Below are 15,413 nucleotides of genomic sequence, written 5' to 3'. Positions count from 1 at the left end.
TAATTTAAGATGTATGCTGTCGGAGTGGGTCTGGTAAAATTATTAAAGGCCTTGATAAGACTAGTGAGTGGGGGTGCTCTCCGTCCCGCTTCTGATGTCTATGTCAGAAGCTTTCTCTGTCCTCTTTCACTTTAATAAAACTCTGCTACACAAAAGCTCTGGAGTGATCAAGCCTGGTCCCTGGTCCTGAAGATAAATCTTCAGAGATCAGGAATCTGACATTGCTCACTGTAAGCTATCAAGAGTTTGTCTTTCCCTCCTGGACTGGTGAATGGAAATTTTCTACACTCTATGGAAATGTGAAGGATGAGAAATAACTATTACTTCTAGCAAGAGGCAGACTACCTGCGCTTGGTAGTCTGTTTGAAGTCAGCTCCCTGAAGCTCAGCAAAGGCTACCAGGGGCAAAATTCTGGAATAAGCTTAATTACTGCTCCCAGAGCTACTTTCCCTTCCTTCATTTTTGAACCTGGCTATAAACTCTAACCACAGTTATTTTTTCAGTGACTTACCTGGAAGCATCTGCAGAGACTTACAGGTGAGAGAGAAGGGAGCAGATGATTATATATGTGAATCTTTTCTAAGGCACATATTTATGAGTAAACTCTTTCTCATTTTTCCATCAGATGTATTAAATTCTGGTACACAACTTTAGGCACTTCTGGAAGCTTATTTAAATTATTCCTTTTCCAGGAAGGGTTAAGCTTGGTTCAACTTACTTGCTTTTTCGGTATTTTGAAGTATTCAATGATTATCTACATAGGCCTTCTTCCAAAAAGAGAATAAAATGCTATCTACCACCTAAAGTCATTTTTTCTTTTTCAGAGTGATGAATGATGATTACTGTGTGTCCACAAATACTTTTATTCATGACTTTAATTAGCATGGATAATTTGGTCCAGAAGACTTCAGTTCAGATATAGCAGCACAAGTTTGTTTTTTCAAATTATACTTTTATTTTTATTTTGAGGTATTTGTAGATTCACATGCAGCTTATAACAAATAATACAGAGAAATTTCATTGTGCCCTTTACCAGTTTCCTCCAGTGGTAACACCTTGCAAAGCTATTGCACAATTTCACAACCAAGATACTGGCATGGATACAGTCATGATACAGAACATTTACATCCTCCAAAGGATCTCTCATAATGCCCTTGTAGAGCCACAAACACAATTCCCTCCCCCATCACCAATCTCCTCCTTAACCCCTAGAAACCACTCATCTGTTCTCCATTTCGATAATTCTGTCATTTCAAGAATGTTAAGTCGAATCATATGGTACACAGCCTTTTGGGATTACTTTTTCATTCAGCGTAATTATCTGGAGTTTATCCAGGTCGTTGCATGTATTCATACTTTGTTCTTTTTCATCACTAAGTAGTATTCCATAGTATGGATATACTACTGGTTGTCGAATCATTTACCCAGTGAAAAACTTTGCTTTGTTTTGGCTATTACAAATAAAGCTGCCATAAACATTTATGCACAGTTTTTTTTATGTGAACATAAGTGTGCAAAAACATGTTTATAATGATATGTAACTCTTTACCTAATTTTCTGGCTGCTTAACTACAGAGCAAAGAAACTCAGCCATCTGCCAAACGTCACAGACCATCTCTTTGTAAGTGCGGATTAACTAATAAACTCTTATCAGTATTTACAGCTTTATAACCTTGGGAAGCCCTTGACTCTCTCTCTCTGAGCCTCAACCAGACAAGATGTTTTTCCAGGTGTGTTCTTTGAAATATGAACTTCATGAAACGCTCCTAAAGGGGAAGGGGAGGTGGAAAAGTTAATGGTCAAATAAGTTGAAGAAATTTTGAACACCATAATCACATTCCTCTTTTGAAATAAACAAATGCCCTTTGGTGTACAAAAGGAAGAATCCAGTATCCAACTGCCCAAGTTCAAACCTCCACTTGCTAGAACAGTAACACTCAGTGCAACACTTAACTTTCCCACATCTCAAATTCCCCATCTCTAAAGCAGAGATAACAACAGTACTCCACTCATATCAATGAAAGATTAACTATAAGGACACAAGAAAATCTTTGATAAGTGTTAGCTATTATTATTATTGCCATCATAATCAAAACAATCAAAATCATTATAATTTTGTTAAAAATATACATGCCCAGACCCAGATTCATAAAGTCTAGGGGGAGAGTCTGGTCCAGATGACGAAGTAGAAGTTCATCTGTATTAAGGAAGGGTCCAAGGTAGTACTAGATGTAGGATTCAGACCCAGACCACACTGCCTGATGGAGAGTTGTCATGCTCACGTCCACACTCATACTCAGTAAATCCTTTAACTCTATCATCCTGCAGAAAGAGCATGGTTCTCTCCTGAACTGAAGGTTGGGCTTGTAATATTAACTCATGATTCCTTAAGGGGATAGTTCAATTAAATAAAAGGCAGTTCTGGGACGCTGGCACACAACAGCTTTCAAAAATGTTCCTAAGCATTAAAAAAACCTTTTTTTTTAAACTTAAGCATTGGTATGTAAAATTTTTATTTGTGAGTCATTGTTTAGCAAATCAAATCTGAAGACTGGACATTATTTCTTTAGAAATACAAGAAAATAATTATGATTGCTATTGTTTCTGTAGGTTTCGCCACCACACTGCTGATTTCCAAAGGTCTTAACTGTCAAAGACCAGGCTAATTTCCAAGACACTTGGGGAATGACTCTGGAGGTGGTGGCAATCTTCTTACCACTTCAGTAGCAATCCTTAGGTAGGCTTTGGCCTGGAAAAGAATAGATTTATTTGCTGTATATTTCTCCCCAGTCCACATCAAGTGACTCACAAACTGTCGTCGTTGTCTACGGAGTTGAACAGAATGTAATGAAGAAATCAATAGTGAGAAGATACTGCTGGGAACATTGCGGGTGTGGTAGAGGAGAAAGGATTTTAAGTTATTTGGAGGGTACTATTTGGAAGGTGACTTTCTGAAAAAAAAAAAAATCAATATTTAGTAGCAGCAATTACTGTTTTTCAAATTCTAATTCCTGTTTCAGCAAACTAGCAACCCAGTCCAGCTGCAGAAAAACTACACCTTCCTCTTCTGAAAAGTTGATATCCTGAGTGGGATTCTGCCAAACTTCTTTGGCATTAAGAGTTGTTAGTCATTTTTGAAAAGACTATCTATACCACAAGTGGGCCTTAGAAAGCATCACTACGAACAAAGCTAGTGGAGGTGATGGAATTCCAATTGAGCTGTTTCAAATCCTGAAAGATCATGCTGTGAAAGTGCTGCACTCAATATGCCAGCAAATTTGGAAAACTCAGCAGTGGCCCCAGGACTGGAAAAGGTCAGTTTTCATTCCAATCTCAAAGAAAGGCAATGCCAAAGACTGCTCAGCCTCCCGCACAATTGCACTCATCTCACATGCTAGTAAAGTAATGCTCAAAATTCTCCAAGCCAGGCTTCAGCAATACGTGAACCGTGAACTTCCTGATCTTCAAGCTGGTTTTAGAAAAGGCAGAGGATCCAGAGATCAAATTGCCAACATCTGCTGGATCATGGAAAAAGCAAGAAAGTTCCAGAAAAACATCTATTTCTGCTTTATTGACTATGCCAAAGCCTTTGACTGTGTGGATCACAATAAACTGTGGAAAATTCTGAAAGAGATAGGAATATCAGACCACCTAACCTGCCTCTTAAGAAATCTGTATGCAGGTCAGGAAGCAACAGTTAGAACTGGACATGGAACAACAGACTGGTTCCAAATAGGAAAAGGAGTACGTCAAGGCTGTATATTGTCACCCTGCTTATTTAACTTCTATGCAGAGTACATCATGAGAAACGCTGGACTGGAAGAAACGCAAGCTGGAATCAAGATTGCCGGGAGAAATATCAATAACCTCAGATATGCAGATGACACCACCGTTATGGCAGAAAGCGAAGAGGAGCTAAAAAGCCTCTTGATGAAAGTGAAAGAGGAGAGTGAAAAAGTTGGCTTAAAGCTCAACATTCAGAAAACAAAGATCATGGCATCTGGTCCCATCACTTCATGGGAAATAGATGAGGAAACGGTAGAAACAGTGTCAGACTTTATTTTTTTGGGCTCCAAAATCACTGCAGATGGTGACTGCAGCCATGAAATTAAAAGACGCTTACTCCTTGGAAGAAAAGTTTTGACCAACCTAGATATTATATTCAAAAGCAGAGATATTACTTTGCTGACTAAGGTCTGTCTAGTCAAGGCTATGGTTTTTCCAGTGGTCATGTATGGATGTGAGAGTTGGACTGTAAAGAAAGCTGAGCGCCAAAGAATTGATGCTTTTGAACTGTGGTGTTAGAGAAGACTCTTGAGAGTCCCTTGTACTGCAGGGAGATCCAACCAGTCCATTCTGAAGAAGATCAGCCCTGGGATTTCTTTGGAAGGAATGATGCTAAAGCTGAAGCTCCAGTACTCTGGCCACCTCATGTGAAGAGTTGACTCATTGGAAAAGACTGTGATGCTGGGAGGGATTGGGGGCAGGAGGAGAAGGGGACGACAGAGGATGAGATGGCTGGATGGCATTGCGGACTCGATGGATGTGAGTGTGAGGGAACTCTGGGTGATGGTGATGGACAGGGAGGCCTGGCGTGCTGCAATTCATGGGGTCGCAAAGAGTCGGACACGACTGAGCAACTGAACTGAACTGAACCGTCCTAGGTTAATCTTCGGAAAGCATTTTCATCATTTTCTTTGAGAATGGTGTCTGATACCAGCACCAAGCACTTACAGGCTCCTCCATCTGGTGAGATTTAAGCACCATGCAAGAATTCCTAGAATCAGTTGTCACATTGTCCATCTCTATGACCCCCGTACAACCTAACACAAAAAGCAGCTCCCAAGCATCAAGTGGGCCACATTGACCTAAAGCCTGCACAGTCCAGTTAGAACAATGGTCAGTGCATTTGTATTTCAAAGTTTTAAACAATTAAAATGCAAATACTACTTACTTCTTCTACCTTATCTATAAAAAGTAACTGTAAGACAATAGTACGATTTTCTAAAACTGTTAATTTATACATTTATATACTTAAGAGTTGTGTAGATACTAATTCTACTTCCGCTACAACCAGCACCACTTGATGTAATGGTAATAGTTAAAATTTACTTGAGTACTTAATAACAGCCAAGTATTATTTCATTTTATCCTCACAGTTATCGTAAGGGATAAATTCTGTCATTATTCCCACTCTATAAACAAGAAAACCAAGACTCAGAAAGATGAAGAGTATTGTCCACAGCATCACAGCTAGTGTGAGATAAGCTGGGCTTTGAACGCAGGCAGACCAGTTCCTTGACTCTGGATGGTAAAAGAACTGTTTTAGGCTTCTTTACCCTGACTTTACCCTACCAATTCTAAAGGAAATCAGTTCTGAATATTCATTGGAAGGACGGATGCTGAAGCTAAAACTCCAATTGTGGCCACCTGATACAAAGAACTGACTCATTGGAAAAGACCCTGATGCTGGGAAAGATTGAAGGCAGGAGGAGAAAAGGACAACAAAGGATAAGATGGTTGGATGGCATCACCGACTCAATGGATAGCAAGCTCCGAGAATTGGTGATGGACAAGAAGCCTGGCACACTGCAGTTCATGGGGTCACAAATAGTTGGACACAACCGAGAGACTGAACTGAACTGAACTACCCTGACTTGATGTTTACCGTGTTTCACACATCTTGATTATTTTTAAAAAACTACACTCAAAAGTAAATATTTTCTCCATTTAGGGAAATAGTTTAATATAGACCCCTGTGTATTTACATTATGAAGTTGATACAACGTAATTAGAAATCAGCGTTTTGAAAAGGAAAAGAATTATTTTGATATATATAATTATGTCGGGCTTTCCTGGTGGCTCAGACAGTAAAGAATCTGCCTGCAATGCAGGAGACCCAGGTTCGATCCCCGGGTCAGGAAGATCCCCTGGAGAAGGGAATGACTGCCCATTCCAGTATTCTTGTCTGGAGAATTCCATGGACAAAGGATCCTGGTGGGCTACAGTCTGTGAGGTCACAAAGAGTTAGACACAACTGAGTAACTAACATTTTCACTTTTTCATATAATTATATACATATACACATATATATAATTTTGTGCCACAAAAAGAAACCCATGTTTGTAACTCACATCATAAATTTAAATATTTGTCACATATTATATCAGAAAGAAGAAAAATATGTATACACACACACACAGCTACCTTTATGTGTGTGTATATGTTTGTATCTGTGGATACACAGGCATTATATATACACATACATATAAACAAGGGCCTACTATATAGCACACGAAATGCTGCTCAATTTCTGTAATAACCTAAATGGGGAAAGAATTTGAATAAGAATAGGTACATGTATATGTTAAAATAAAAAATTTACTTGCATTTCCCCCTGGGAGTTGGGAATGAAAAAAGTCAGTCATGTCTGTTATCTCTCAATCAACATGCTGGAAAACTGTTCATTAAGGAAATTTTAAATTATACTAATTGCAACAATGACACACATTTAAGTGCCTATTGTCTATATATATATTGCCAGGCTACTTGTTTCACTGTTGAAACATAGCATATATAATTATATAATATATATGTTTCACATTACTACTTTACACCTTACATTTTGGCTCTACTTCTTGAAAAAGATCCAATGATTATAATCAGAAATGTTTGACCTTAAAAGGAATAATTGCTTATTTATGTTAATATTAATAATTGATATATTTGGGTTTGTATTTATCAAGTTTTTGTGGTCTCCTCAAAAAACCTGATTTAATTTTGTATTCAACCTATATTAACTTCTTTTCTACTAACTTTTAAAAATAAATAAACATTTGACCCGTTTCTTTATAAGTTATATATTTAATATTTGTCAATTTTTGATCTGGAAACAACAGTGTAATTTAAAAAGAAACTAATTACAGAGTAATCTTATTTAATACTTTAAAGATCTACCTTGACAATGTAAGAAGATTACAGGTAAACGTACTTTCAAATGCTACTTTTTCATTGGTGATACGTATTTAAATTTCTTTAAAAATACATGCATGGATCCTAAGTGCACACAGCAATGAAAGTGTACAAACAACACACTTCTGTAACTCAACACCCATGTCAATAAGCAGAATACTGTTAGACCCCCAGAAAAAAAAGAAAAAAACTATGTTTGTTCCCTAATAGGTGAATTATATTTTATTTTACCAGGAAAGTGTTAAAATTTCATTTACATTCTTCTTTGAAATAAAAGAATAGCTCTCAAAATATGAATAAGACCTTATATGTTTTTACTGAGAACATACTGTACTAAGTACTAGTATAAGTCATCACGCAATCTCAAGTATGTAAAATAAACACCATTGGCTCAACTTGGATGAAGAAACTGAACTTGTCTGCTCAGTCACAAAGTCAGCAGGATAAAGAGCATTCACAGCTGGAGCTGCCTGACTCCAAAGCCCAGCTCCCTCTAGCGCATCACATATCTGGGCTGTGTGCTCAGTTGCTCAGTTGTGCCTGACTCTTTGTAGTCCCATGGACTTCCACCAGGCTCTTCTGTCCAAGGGATTCTCCAGGCAAGAATACTGGAGTGGGTTGCCATTTCCTCCTCCAGGGCATCTTCCTGACTCAGGGATTGAACCTGCAACTCCTGCATTGGCAGGTGGATTCTTTACCACTGAGCCACCTGGAAAGCCCACCACACCACAAAGAAAGTGAAAGTGTTACTCAGTTGTGTCCCACTCTTTGTGACCCCACGGACTGTGGCCCACCGGGCTCCTCTGTCCATGGAATTTTCCAGGTAAGAATACTGGAGTGCGTTGCCATTTCCTTTTCTGGGGGATCTTCCCAACCCAGGGATTGAACCCGGGACTCCCACGCTGCAGACAGACTCTACTGATTGAGCCACCAGGAAGCCACATCACACATTAAACAGTAGATTCAAAATACAAGTAATTCTAATCAAAATGTACTGTCTAAAAAGGCTTTCGATCTCTGCTGTAGTCACCAGAAACAACAGATTTTGCTTAAAAATGGAAACAACATATACTTTGTACAGAAATATTTCTTTTAAAATGAAAGTGTGATTTTCAGGACTTTCCTGGAAGTCCGATGCTTAAGATTCTGTGCTTCCGCTGCAGGCAGCGCAGGCTCCATCCCTGGCTGGGGAACTAAGTTCCCACACACTGCAAAGTGTGGCTCCCCGCCACGCCCAAAGTGCTCATTTCCACCCATGCATTATTATAAATATTAACACCTTTTATCTCCTAGTAGCTTTTCTAGGTATTTAAGTCTAATATTTTACTATGTAAATAAAAGTGCACTAAGGCAAGCTAAGGCCATCATTCTATAATTTCTTAGTTCTTACTTACATTAAATTAGAGATATAAACCTATCTCACTACACAAAATAAAGATTCCATAATAATCAAATTTGCTACATTTAACCTTTGCTTTTTAATGGACTATCCCCAAGCTTAAACTTTCAGTATATCACACTGAAAGTAACAGTTAGATTGTCATTTACTGAGAAATCACTGAAAGTGCTTAGTTTAACAATTTCAATTTCCACAAAACTGTTGAGATTTAATTTTTTCAGCCAATGCAGTATCGTTCAACAAATACTTTTTGGTTCTTAGTGCACGGCAGAGTTTTGGGAAATCTGTGGGATGTAATGATGTAAAAAAAGGGAGGCAGAAGCACTCTCTGGTAAAGAGTTGGGGCCTTAAGGTCAGACAAGTAAGCTTTAAAATCCTAGTTCCATTACTTATTAGCACTGGCCTTGGGCAAGTGAATTAACCCTTCCAGGCTTGGATCCATTATCTGTAAAATGGTTATAATAATAGTATCTACCTCAAAGGGTTTGGGGGCATAGTAGGTAAGAATAAAGTATGTGAAGTATTGTCATACAAAAAGTAAATAATAAATGAGTGTCTACTATTATTACTATTATGACCTCAAGTAATTTACAATCTCACTGAAGAGTTCATACTAACATATTCTTTTGGACAACTTTCCTGCCTGCGGACTAAGAAATTAAATCCCTTCCTTTTGTTTAATCTGTCATTACCAAGAAAAGGAACTGGATGACAGCCAAAGTACACAAGCTTTATGGCGAGCTTTTCCCCTTTGTCTTTGTTTTTAGAGACGTGAAGTTCTAGTTTTCCATACACAGTCATTTCATATTAGGATTATGAGATTATAATGTAGAAATTATAAGACAATAGGGCTTCGACTTACCTTTTAAAGCCTTTACCAGGTATATCTTACAGCATAACTTTTAACATCCAATATTAAGGCTTTTACTTGACAAAAAGAATGAAACCACAAAATTAATGGTCAATCATAGGTTCATCACTGTGTCCTGGACTCAACCAAAGGTAAAAGGTAGAAATAGTTGAATGAACTTATAATTACACAAACCAGAAGAAATGCTATTGAACTTAAGAGTTCTGATCCTGTGTCAACTCTCTCTCCCTTCCTCTATTGCTTTCTCTGGCTATTTTACACTACTTATATTTATAGCTTCAATTACTCTTGGTTCCTCAGTTGTGCACACAGTGAAAAAGTGAAGTCGCTCAGTCGTGTCCGACTCTTTGCTACCCCATGGACTGTAGCCTATGGGGCTCCTCTGTCCATGGGATTTTCCAGGCAAGAGTACTGGAGTGGGTTGCCATTTCCTTCTCCAGGGGATCTTCCCAACCCAGGGATGGAACTTGGGTCTCCCACATTGCAGGCAGACGCTTTACCGTCTGAGGCACCAGGGAAGCCCATGGTGCACATATGCAGATGGTTTTGACTTTCGGTTGAATAGGTAGTAGCCAGTTGGAGCTTTTTAACTGGTACTGTAGCCCCTCCCAACTTTTCCAATGATGCCTCAAATTCAACACATTCCACACCTTTCAATTAATCATTACGTTTTTAAATATTATTTTAGAAGATTTTATGGACAGAGAATGAGAGCCCTGGAACCTGGTGCTGAGAGGAGGGACTAATTAAAGATAGACAAAAGAAGGAGAAATTAGAAAGAAGACAAAAAGCTAAAGATGAAACTTTTATTTATTAATAAATTTACCTGTAGCAAACCCCTAAAAGCTAACAATGAAAAGTGTCAATCTAAAGGGCTAACAATTAACAAATAATCTGACATATTCCATCCCATTAATTTTTATAGAAGTTTATCACATTTGCAAGTAAACACTTCCTTCATTCTTTAAATGAAGACATTCAGGTAGAATGGGCACTAAGCTTCCATGCATATGGCAGAATCTGTTGAGATGGCTGTGACCAGCTTCTGAGAGCAGATTTCCACTTAAGTTCACAGGGAAAAAGGGAAGGGGATTATTAGAAGGTAAGATTCACCATAAAAGTCATCAGAAGGATCCTGATTCCAGGACTCAACAACAGTTTCCTAATGTCTAGGAATTCCTAATGTCCTAATAAAATCTTTAATGCTGAGGCTGAGAACTCTATCCTCATCTTATGATTCAAATTCTGCTGATTTTTAGATGTCACCAAAGAGTGACATTTACCTGAAGCTATGTAAGGGGAAGGGCATAAATGGGGTTAACCCTTTGATGAAGGGCAGAGGAAAGACAATTAGTACCATGACAACTTTCACAGGACATTTCACAATATATAAATACTCATAGCTGTATTCTACTTGGCATTTTTAAAAACATTTTCACATTATCATCTCATTTAATCCTTCTCATTATGATATCAATTTACAGACAGAGAGAAAGGTTCAGAGACATGAGGGAACTTATCTAAGGTCACACTTAGAAAGTAGCATTCTTAAAAATAAATAAATAAATAAAGTAGCATTCTTGGTAATGAAATCCCAGGCTAATACTGATTAATGCTTTGCTTTTCATGCAGAGGCCTTTTGAGAATCTAGTAAATCTCTTGTTCAATTTCCCAGAAAAATGCACATTCATACATTCTGGATATAACTTCAGGGGAATTCTCAAACCCAGGTTAAGATCCTCTGTATTATGGCTGCCACTGTGCACACCGGTGGCACCACTCCTCTTCTCTAGATCTCTGTAATATGAAAAGGAGGTGAACTGAAAGCCAGCCTAAATATACACGATAGACACAGAAGCAAGCTTGCAATTAATTGAGAAGGGAAGCAGATACTGCCTTGGGAAGAGGATGCACGCCTACAGTTCCAGAGCTGAGTATGGAAATAGCCTCGGGTACTATCTTGGACAGATTCCTTACTGCGAATGAATCTCTACTTCTTCATTTGAAAAATGGAGATTATCAAACATACCTCACAAATGTGTTATGAGAATCAAATTAAGAGAATATATTGTATTTAATGCACTCAAGTACTGTACTCATTTCTTAGAAGGAACTGAAGAAATCATAGCTATTAGTAGAGGACTCAGAAGGTGACTAGAGAAGGAAAAGGCAATCCACTCCCGTATTCTGGCCTGGAAAATCCCATGGACAGAGGAGCCTGGCGGGCTACAGTCCATGGGGTCGCAAGAGTTGGACACGACTGAGCGACTAAACCACCAGAAGGTGACACAATGAAAAGAGGACAACATTTGGAAGGAAAAGAATTGTTTTTTAATCACATCTTAGCATCTATCAGTTCTGTGACCGTGGGAAAATTATTTAGCTTCTACAAGTCTCAGTTTTATCAACTGTAAAATGGGAACTATTTATACATTGTATTAAGTTGTTGTGAGCATTGAAAGTATATAGATGCCTAACACTGTCTAACATACTATAACTGCTATTATTGTTAGAAAGATGGTTAGTAACAATGACTGTCTGCAATCTAAGGGTAGGAAACAATAACTTCCATGGGAACAAAATAAATACAAAGCTCCATTTGTTAAATCTCTTTTTATGGACATGTCTGAATCTTAAAAAACTGCTCAGAAGTCTTCATACGTAAGGTTGATAATGTGGTGCATGAAATTCTCACTAGTTTTAGCGGAGACTTCACCAGATTAAGTCTAGCCTAAACCACAAAGGGGTAGCTTGCTCACATTACCATAAATGTCAGCTAGCAACAGTAAAATAACAGATCTAATTTTACGTAAGTGTAAATGAGATTTAAAAAACATGTAACCAAAAACCTTTACAAACACTGTTGTTTAGAGTTTTAAATCATATTGCTTTTTGATGGCTGCTATATATTCTCTGTTATGTTACACTCCTTTAACTTTCTGAAATGTTTTTGCTTTTGGAGAATCTCAAAGAAAAAAAATAATGGACAGGAAGGAAAATATTTTAAAACCTACATTCATAATTGAAATAAACTACTAGACAATTATTCATATTGAAAAGGATTCACCACTACATATCTTTAAATAGGCTGCTCTCAGGAGGCATTTAAAAGTATGTGACTTTCAAAACCCTCAATTTTCATACAACTTTTCATTCACTGCATAAAGTACACTTACAGTAGATGAGATTGGCATGCTTCAGTTGTGAAAGCAATAAAAGGTTATGTTTTTTGCTTATCTGAAAGATTTCAAAGAAAAGACTGAAAAGGAAATTTAACATTTATTACTAAATAAGAGGCAGAGAAAGGAAAAACAAGGACATATACAATAGCACGTTTACTCAGACATGATATCCCAGCAACTCAATCACCTGTACCATAACTGTCGACACTTAAGAAAGAGAAAGGAGCTCTGGGTCCTGAAAGAGATAGTTCAAAATGAATATACTTGACCAATCTTAGACTTCTAGTTGTCAGCTTTGCCCTTATTGTATTCACAGTTCTAACAAAGTCTGGCTCCTTTGTCTTTCAGTTCATATAGGATGAGAGAAAGCAAACTAGAATGAAAGGGAGAATAGTTATGGGTGGACAAAATAACGGTACTGTAAAGCCACACTTCTTTGGTATGGAAAAAAAAGAGAAAAGCTAAGAGGACTGATTGAGGCTGTTTGGCAAAGGAGTGTAAGAATTACATTAAAACTGATGCACCAGATGATGGCTCACTTTCTAACATAAACAGCAACTGCTACTTAGGAAAGAAGAGATATATATGACTTTATTATATACGATTATATATATTGTATATATAATAAAATTATTATATATAATAAAATCATACACATATGATTTTATTTCTATTTTAAAAAGAATAAAACAAAAGAGCCATGAAAAACCTAGACAGCATATTAAAAAGCAGAGACATCACTTTGCTGACAAAGATCCACATAGTCAAAGCTATGGGTTTTCCAGTAATCATGTATAGATGTGAGAGTTGGACCATAGAGCCCCAAAGAATTAATGCTTTTGAACTGTGGTGTTGGAGAAGACTCTTGTGAGCCCGTTGAACTGCAGGGAGATCAAATCAGTCAATCCTAAAGGAAATCAACCTTGATTATTCACTGGAAGGACTGATGCTGAAACTCATATTTTGGCCACCTAATGCAAAGAGCCAACTCACTGGAAAAGACTCTGATGTTGGGAAAGATTGAAGGCGAAAGGAGAAGAGGGTGGCAGAGTATGAGACGGTTAGATAGCATCACTGACTCGGTGACATGAATTTGAGCAAACTCTGAGAGATAGTGAAGGACAGGGAAGCCTGGTGTACTGCAGTCCCAGGGATCACAAAGAGTTGGTCACAACTCAGTGACTGGACAAGAGCTTACACTTAAAGGCAGTAAGCTTCAGCAGGCTTTGAAAAATCTATCTGTACCCCAAATTATATTAGATAATGAAACACTATTAATTTTCCCACCTCACCTCCTCAATCATATTTATTAAAATAAATGCAGTGAAAATCCCATCTCTAAAGGTTTATACAGTTTTCCTACATTCAACTCAATTTTTTCTTATATTTGGTTTCCTTCCCTCAACAATCAGCTGAACTTCTAACACTGAAATAAAATAACTTCAGGCAGTTAGATATTGCTAGCTAGCAAGAAAAGAACTCTACAAATTTCCACTGTTCATATTCATCAGGAGAAAACTGGTTGGGTGATAATTCTTTGTAGTTGGGCCTGTTCAGTTGGTAATTCACAACCAGCACTGGTATGTCTACCTCATAGTAACTTAAAGAAGCTTTGAATAAGTTAACTAATCTTTGGTTAATACATGCATTCCAAATAGACAAACCTGATCTCCCCAACCTTCTGTCTATATATCAAAAAGTATATATCCTGTGAAAATAAATTTAAAAACATATTTATAAATATAACTTACCTCATCACTTTCAGGCTGTGAAAACACAATCGGCTGGCCTGTATCTGAGGCTTCCCTTATGTTAAGATGTAAGGGGATGTCTCCTAAAAGAGTCCACCAGATATCCATTAGTACCACAAAAGCTTATATAGGCATTTGAAATTTTAGTCTTTGAACTGCAGAAACAAATTGATTCAAATCAACCTGAGTTATGACTATCATCAAATTGCTAAATTTCTGAAAAACAAATTTCAAATGAAAATTAGGGAAAAAATATTCCATTTAAGGGTAATACCATGATTACATTTGAAAGCAGTGTGGCAGTCAATCAAGGAATAAGATCTCTGATTTATTCTTTGCTGGAGGTCTTCCAGCAAAAATGACCTGGAAGATATTGCTAAATTTTTTCCCTATAATAACTGATATAATAATATGATATAGACATATCTTGCCACATAATAACAGGTAACTGAAAAGGACAGATGAAGAGGCAAATAAGTTTTTAAAAAGCACAACAGAATAATCTTCTTGATAGTGGCAGATGGGTGAGCAAACAGAACTGCTGAAAAGCAGGGCAGACTTGTTAGTTCAACTATCTGCCTCTTTATCAGATAGAATTCTTTTATAACGTATCAATCTATATAGCAGTATACATAACTTGAGCTCTCAGGAAATAATCAGTTCACTTCTGTTCAGTTGCTCAGTCATGTCCGACTCTTTGTGACCCCATTCCCGGAGTTCACTCAGACTCACGTCCATCGAGTCAGTGATGCCATCCAGCCATCTTATCCTCTGTTGTCCCCTTCTCCTCCTGCCCCCAATCTCTCCCAGCATCAGAGTCTTTTCCAATGAGTCAACTCTTCGCATGAGGTGGCCAAAGTACTGGAGTTTCAGCTTTAGCATCATTCCTTCCAAGAATACCCAGGGCTGATTTCTTTTAGAATGGACTGGTTGGATCTCCTTGCAGTACAAGGGACTCTCAAGAGTCTTCTCCAACACCACAGTTCAAAAGCATCAATTCTTCGGCACTCAGCTTTCTTCACAGTCCAACTCTCACATCCATACATGACCACAGGAAAAACCATAGCCTTGACTAGACGGACGTTTGTAGGCAAAGTAATGTCACTGCTTTTCAATATGTTATGTAGGTTGGTTATAACTTTCCTTCCAAGGAGTAAAGCATCTTTTAATTTCATGGCTGCAGTCACCATCTGCAGTGATTTTGGAGCCCCAAAAAATAAAGTCTGACACTGTTTCCA

General features: G+C 37.7%; 1 protein-coding gene across 1 annotated transcript in view; it reads right to left on the bottom strand.

Moving 5' to 3' along the window:
* Nucleotides 1-1,026: 1,026 nt before the first annotated feature.
* The window catches only part of NUBPL (NUBP iron-sulfur cluster assembly factor, mitochondrial), a 228,472-nt gene continuing 214,085 nt past the window's right edge, over nucleotides 1,027-15,413 (bottom strand). Inside the window, exons 10-11 of the mRNA XM_068991271.1 lie at nucleotides 14,176-14,258; nucleotides 1,027-2,749 (exon numbers count right to left, since the gene is read on the bottom strand). Coding sequence (XP_068847372.1) covers nucleotides 2,663-2,749; nucleotides 14,176-14,258 — 170 coding nt within the window. The 3' untranslated portion in view covers nucleotides 1,027-2,662. The remainder of the gene's footprint in view (nucleotides 2,750-14,175; nucleotides 14,259-15,413) is intronic.

The sequence above is a fragment of the Capricornis sumatraensis genome, chromosome 19 (assembly GCF_032405125.1).
Source record: "Capricornis sumatraensis isolate serow.1 chromosome 19, serow.2, whole genome shotgun sequence".
In the NCBI taxonomy this organism is placed as follows: domain Eukaryota; kingdom Metazoa; phylum Chordata; class Mammalia; order Artiodactyla; family Bovidae; genus Capricornis; species Capricornis sumatraensis.
The sequence above is the reverse complement of the archived record's forward strand: the minus strand, read 5'-3'. Positions and strand labels throughout refer to the sequence as shown.